At 39.5% G+C, this 6793-nt stretch overlaps 2 protein-coding genes and 1 non-coding gene across 7 annotated transcripts in view; 1 reads left to right on the top strand and 2 right to left on the bottom strand.

The window, feature by feature from the left end:
- Positions 1 to 1343: 1343 nt before the first annotated feature.
- On the top strand, positions 1344 to 4320 carry LOC111455019 (beta-glucuronosyltransferase GlcAT14B-like). Of its 3 annotated transcripts, none has more exons than XM_023096533.1 (5): positions 1344 to 1569; positions 1879 to 2685; positions 2754 to 2829; positions 2923 to 3038; positions 3736 to 4320. In XM_023096533.1, exons 2-5 carry the CDS (start codon positions 2052 to 2054, stop codon positions 4245 to 4247), a joined length of 1338 nt encoding a protein of 445 aa, XP_022952301.1. In that variant the 5' UTR covers positions 1344 to 1569; positions 1879 to 2051; the 3' UTR covers positions 4248 to 4320. The 3 variants fall into 3 exon arrangements, with proteins under 3 accessions (XP_022952301.1, XP_022952302.1, XP_022952300.1); XM_023096534.1 differs by having other exon boundaries at positions 1967 to 2685; XM_023096532.1 differs by having other exon boundaries at positions 1344 to 2685.
- Positions 4321 to 4490: 170 nt separating this feature from the next.
- TRNAD-GUC lies at positions 4491 to 4562 on the bottom strand. Its single transcript has one exon. It is a non-coding gene; the product is annotated as a tRNA-Asp (tRNA).
- Positions 4563 to 4988: 426 nt separating this feature from the next.
- Positions 4989 to 6793, bottom strand: part of LOC111455252 (protein TIC 20-IV, chloroplastic-like) — a 12356-nt gene continuing 10551 nt past the window's right edge. For all 3 annotated transcript variants that reach the window (XM_023096852.1, XM_023096851.1, XM_023096850.1), the window contains one exon: positions 4989 to 5862. In XM_023096852.1, the coding sequence (XP_022952620.1) occupies positions 5204 to 5862 (659 nt within the window). In that variant the 3' untranslated portion in view covers positions 4989 to 5203. The remainder of the gene's footprint in view (positions 5863 to 6793) is intronic.

Below are 6793 nucleotides of genomic sequence, written 5' to 3' on the forward strand. Positions count from 1 at the left end.
CGAGGCGGAGGGTTGAGGGACGAAAACTAGGGGTCAAGGAGAAAGCCAAGGCAGTCGAGGAGGCCATCCAAGTCGAGAAGAATTGTTGGGTAAGTAGGATCGAGGTGTAGGCTACCTTCAGGGACTTTCTTTCCTATGATGCCCCTTGAAAGAATCTTATTGGGTTTGTCGAGGCATCTTTCGTGTCCAAGGCATAGGAGACTATGCTGAAGTGTGCTTTCGCGAACTTTTGGGTAGTTGACGAACAAGCTTAAGAAGCTAACGTGTAGCTCGAAAAATTTAAACATCCTGTCCCAAATAAATGATTATATTCAATTATTGTTTATCATTGAGCTGAATTCACTCCCATTATGGTCCAACTTTTCCATTTATTCACAGTGCAATTAATGTGAATATGAAACAAGTTATCTTTCATCTTCATTTTCCATTCCTCAACAACCTTAGTGGAAACCAATTTGGACGGCGCCTAACTTCTAATAATTTAGCACACTTTTTTTATTTATTTATATTATCTTTAAATATCTATAAATTTATTATTGGTATTATTTACTATTATTTCAACCAACTTTTAATAATGAAAAATTATGACCCGTAGCTAAAAAAGTTATTCAAAATGAAAAATGGCCGAAAAAATTTGGTATTCACCATTATCAAAGTCAATATTCTATAGTGAGAAATAGAAAACGGTGGACAGACAATGATAGATGTATGTACATACGTAATCGACGTGGTTAAAATAACATAAGAGTAGAGATAAAATTTGGGTGTCCTTCCTCACATGTATAATGGCACGGTATTCAACCCAAATATCAGTTCAAATGGGCTTTGCATGAATGGTAAGATAGGGACAACATTGTTACGGTAGTGAGGGGTAAGATTGAACCTCTTCACTGTACGTCTTGTATTGTTGAACCTGGGTATATTCTCTAGGTAGCTGAACTTCTTTCTCAAATTGCTTGTTTCGGTAACACGGTTGAACTCCTTATTCGTTGAGTTATGTCTGTTTGGTGCAAGACTATGCACGATTTGAATCATTTGGAGTCGCACGTTGTTGCTCTTGCATTGATTGGACTGTGGAATCGACCCAATTTAAAGTTATTCAAATGAGAAAATTTGCTAACAGGCGACCATAGATTTCAATATTTAAATTATGGGTCGGAAGAAACAATTTTTTTAAACTAATCATTTAAATATTACAATTTTATAATTGGGTTTATTAGTGGGTGAACCAAACGCGCCAAGGTGTAGCGTGGGAAAGTCGGAGAAAGATGAAACAAATAATATTACAATTTTTATTGAATATTTATTTATTTATTATTTTGCCAACATTTGAAGCAAAACCAAATCCGCTCAGTCGGCCATGTCCGCACAGGGAGCGCTTTCTTCTCCATTTCCACTCTCTTTTCTTACGCTCTACTTTTCCCTTTCTTCCTTCGGCCGATCACCTACTGTTCCTGACCCATCGAACCAACTCAAAAACCAGCCCAAAAGTCTTTGCTTCTAAGTTTCTTCAGCCCCATTCCATTTGAGCTCTCCAAATGGGGCTTTGATTCGTTATCTGAATACCCAGTAAGGATTTTCTCTGTTTCCTCCCTTTTGTTGGGTTTCTTTGTTCTTTCTCTTATGAGCTCTGTGGAGCTCACAGTCGGAGTGTTTTCTGGCACTTGCTCTGTAATTTACTTCGATTGATTTAGATCTGAATTTGTTGGAACAACGCGCCGTTGTTGGTGTTTTTACATTGAGGAAATCTAGCTGTTATTTGTTCTTTGATTAATTGGGTAATTCGACTTAATTGCATTTACTTCGTTGCCGTTTTGTTCTTCCTACATTTCAATCTTGAGTTACTTCTCTTTAATTTACCCCATCGGTTTGGGACAGATCGCTGTTTCTATGAAATGGGTTTCACTTTTGAGCTTGTGATGGTTGTTTCTGAGCAATGATTTTCTTTATTTCCTCTTCTTCTAAGGCCATTGGAGGTTTTGGCAGAGCAGTGAGTGATAGAACTTGTAATTTTGTGAGATATCAATCTGTGGTTAATAGCATTATCCGGAATGATTGGGCGTAAAGCCAATGTGGGTAGCTTTTTAAATCAGCAATGGATGAGGAAGAACATGAATTCTCGTGATAGAAAATGGATTGTCCCATTCTTTGCCAGTCTGCTCATTTCAGTTTCCCTGCTTCTAACAGCTACTTTTGGGCTGTTTATTCCTTCACAAAGTGATAATCAATTGCCATTTTATGCTATACCTTTCCCAAAAGAGGAGGATTCTAGTGGGTATTTCATTGAGCCTGAACTAAAAAGATCATTGGAAGAAGCTAGTGGTGTTCTGAAAATGGAACCTCCAAGATTGGCCTATCTAATTTCAGGTACAAAGGGGGATAGCCGCAGAATGATGAGGACATTGCAGGCTGTATATCACCCAAGGAATCAATATGTTCTGCACATGGATCTCGAGGCTCCGCCTCGTGAAAGATTGGAGCTGACTAATCTTGTAAAGGCTGATTCAACGTTCAATGAGGTCGAGAATGTGCGTGTAATGGCTCAGTCCAATTTGGTTACTTATAAAGGACCTACGATGATTGCTTGCACGCTTCAAGCGATAGCGATTTTGTTGAGAGAGAGTTTGGATTGGGACTGGCTTATAAACTTAAGTGCCTCAGATTATCCATTGATGACACAAGATGGTTAGTACACTTCCAGTTCCTATTGATGAATGTATTTCAATGTGATTAAAGTGTCTTCAACATTGCAGATTTGCTTTATGTGTTCTCCAACTTGACTAGAAATTTCAATTTTATTGAGCATTCACAGATTGCGGGGTGGAAATTGTAAGTAATAGTTAATGCCTTGAAGTTTTGTTTTGATCTTGTAATTCTTAGTATTTTCATGTTATGAGAACTATCTTTTATGTATCATTTCAGGAGTCATCGAGCGAAACCGATCATCGTTGATCCAGGTCTTTACTTGTCCAGAAAATCGGAACTTTCTTGGACGACTCAAAGACGCTCGCTTCCGACATCATTCAAGTTGTTTACAGGTTAGTATGTATTCCAGTTCTTTCATGCACTAATCCAAACGTTGGTGCATTTGTTCTCTTATGTATTTGTGAGATCCCATATCGGTTGGAGAGAAGAACGAAACATTCTTATTAAGAGTGTTGAAGCCTCTCCCTAACAGACGTGTCTTAAAACCTTGAGGGAAAACCCATAAAGGAAAGCTCAAAGAGGACAATATCTGCTAGCGGTAGACTTGAACTGTTACAAATGGTATCAGAACTAGCATCGGCCAGTGTGCCAGCAAGGACGCTAGGCCCCCAAAGGGGATGAATTGTGAGATCCCACATCGATTAGAGAGAAGAACGAGTGCCCTCGAGGATACTGTGTCTCGAAGGAGGGTGGATTGAGAGATCCCACATCGATTGGAAAGGGGAATAAGTGCCAACGAGGATACTGGGCACCGAAGGGGTAGATTGTAAAATCCCGCATCGATTGGATAAGAGAACGAAACATTCTTTATAAGGGTGTGGAAACCTGTCCCTGACATATGCGTTTTAAAACCTTGATGGGAAACCCAAAAGGCCGAAAGGGAAAGCCCAAAAAGACAATATTTACTAGGAGTGGGCTTGGCTGTATTTTAGTTCGACATTCTCTTTGTTTGTAGTCCTTTCTAATATTTCTTTGGTATAAACTTATAGGTCTAAGAACACAGTTTCTTACGTTATTCCCTATTTGTAGGTTCGGCATGGGTAATGTTAACACGATCGTTCGTCGAGTATTGCATTTGGGGATGGGATAATCTCCCACGAACCATCCTCATGTATTACACGAATTTTCTGTCGTCGCCAGAGGGCTATTTTCACACGGTAATCTGCAACAATGAAGAATTTCGCCGCACCACAGTAAGTCACGACCTCCATTACATTGCTTGGGACAATCCTCCAAAGCAGCATCCACTGTCTTTGACAATGAAGGACTTCAATAAAATGGTGAACAGCAATGCTCCGTTTGCTCGGAAGTTTGCCAAGGATGATCCAGTGTTGGACAAGATAGATAAAGAGCTGCTTGCTCGAACAAAAAACAGATTTTCACCAGGGGCTTGGTGTATTGGGAGCTCGGAAGGAGGAGCTGACCCGTGCTCGGTGCGTGGAAACGATTCGGTGTTCAGGGCAGGCCCTGGTGCTGGCAGGTTGCAAGAGCTCGTTCACTCACTGTTGTCTGAAGAAATTTTGAAAAAACAGTGTACATGAGAAATAGGTAAACTAAAAGTTCACAGTTTTACATCTAAACCAAGTGTATATTAAATATGACAAATTTTTGTTCTCTTGAGTTCAGAAGAAATTTCTTGTTTGAGATACTTGAAGTATCCAAATCAAAATCAAATAATTACAAAAAGAATTCAAATGACCCTTATCCGTAAATGGCCAAAAAGTCAAGATTTTGGCAACGGCTATTATCGTATAAGAGAAGAAAAAAAAAACAAAAAGAGAATACGCCGTTGCCGGGGATCGAACCCGGGTCACCCGCGTGACAGGCGGGAATACTTACCACTATACTACAACGACTTTGTTGATCCCCTCCCTTCTATGATGTATAAGATCTAAAATTACGGGACAGTTCTGCCTTAGTTTTTCCCTTTAATTTATTAATCTGAGCATCTTATTTGAGTTCTGATTTGATGAAACAATACCCAAAAAGAAAAAAAATTAAATAATTTTGAACCAATTTAATAGGTAGTTGATGTTTTGTATTTATTTAACCATTATTTTCCTCTTTTTTAAGAGAGCATTTGAATTTATAGCCAAATTCCAAAAGCAAAAATAAAATTTTAAAATTATTTTTGTACCTTGAAATCTGAAAACAAATTATGGTCATAAAATGGGACCTTTGTGATCAAGTAAAAAAAAAAAAAAGTTCTAGACATACTAAAGTGCTTTAAAAGAACGAACATATATATATATGTATATATATATATATATATACACCGCTGCTTTCAAAAGTACTCATAATTCATAAAAGGAGAGCTTCACTCCAAAAAAAAGTATCCGCTTTGAGAGAACTCAGATAGATGACCAACAGTTATAGGAGTATAAGATCTTAAACCCAGTTTTGCTCACATGATTTAACAACATCTGATCAAAAGCCTAATATGGTTCTTTATTAATCTACCTCTACGACTCTTAACTCATACATACCTCCCTGCAGTCTAGAACGGTCGAAAATATCGCCCTGTACTGAAAAAGGTATGGATAAGAGCATTTTCAGAAATGAATGGTATTTTGGCATAAGTCCCTAAGAGAGAACTCCTTATGCACAAGGACAGGATGGAAATGTAGATGAACCCCACTGCTGCCCAATATTGCATTGAGTATGTACCATTGTAATGTATGAGTGGCATGAAGTTGCTTGTATACCATAAGATGTCAAGCGCGGTTCCTAATAGCATCCCCATCATGACATGGAACCTAATGAAATGAGGCAATTCCTTGTTCCTCACGACTCCGAAGTATGCGAGGTTGAAGTACAACATGGGGAACCACCACGGTAAGTTCTGAACAGCTCCGGGGACATAGAATATAAGATTATCAACATTCAAGTGTTCCAACAAGGGCAAGAGATAATATGCTGTACTAGACATCTGCAAAGCCATCAAGTATGGAACACAAGCCAAAGTCCTCCACCACCATTCTGGTTTTTTGGTGACCATAGAGTGGCGTTTTACACCGTAAGAGTCGTCTCTGAATACTTGAGGACTCTTTCCAGCATACTTTCGTGGAGGTAGAAGTGGAAGTTTGTGGAATAGACTACCTTGTTCCCCACATAGAGTTGGGGATGCTGCTGCAGAAAGGTGTGATATGAGCATTCCTGGAAATCATAATATTTGGAATGAACATTATTATCTCTTCTCCAACTACAAATATTATGGCATTGAATCAAATACCAAAAGTTGGTTAAAGTATCATGTGACACGAGAACAATGCAGTAAAAATCCTGACTGAATGATATGATGTCAAGACCCGATTTTCAAGGCTTCGAAAATCAGACCGTGAACTAAAAGACGAAATCGAAAATAAACAAAAAGAAAATAGAAGAAGAGAAAAGTAAAAAGATAAAAACTCCATTTGGTTAAAACAAGAGAGAGAAGATTAGTTTCGAAATTATTACAAAGAAAATTACAAATGTAAAATGAAACACAAAAGACTCGAAAAGACCGACAAGGGACTGACGCTCCGGAACGACCCCCTCTGTGACCGCACAGCTCTCGAACGCTCCTCCACCTCGACCGGCACCTAAAAAAAAAAGGGTAAAAGGAATGAGTATAAAAATTATACTCAGTAAGCCACCTACTTGTAGGCTCTCGTCGCACCCTAAACTTAACAAACAACCACGGACTTTCCTTTGGCTCTAGATCATCTGATTCTGGTCTTAGCTCATTAGGGCTTCCCCCTAGGGACTTGCCCCCTTCGGGCTTCTTTGGTTCTTAGATCTTCTATTTATACCCCTAGAGTTCCTTTTATGCTAACCCGTGTCGGACTGGTGCCTTGCGAGTGGCTACCTCGGCATGGGTATGAGATTACTTGGGGTCTTGCCTAGGAAGTGAGCTGCAACCCCCTAGCCCCATGGTAATCCCCCTGTATTTGGGAGGGCTACCTCCCCTATTCCATCCAGCTAAACGGTCAATTACGACGTGGGTATCCCGTTTCCCATACTAAACGGCTATCGAGCAGTCGAGTCCTGATCAGGAACCCGCTGGTCCCCCACGAAGCTATATCACCATCCACACACAAGTAGCCTA

This window comes from Cucurbita moschata, unplaced genomic scaffold (assembly GCF_002738365.1).
Source record: "Cucurbita moschata cultivar Rifu unplaced genomic scaffold, Cmos_1.0 Cmo_Scf00017, whole genome shotgun sequence".
Lineage (NCBI taxonomy): Eukaryota > Viridiplantae > Streptophyta > Magnoliopsida > Cucurbitales > Cucurbitaceae > Cucurbita > Cucurbita moschata.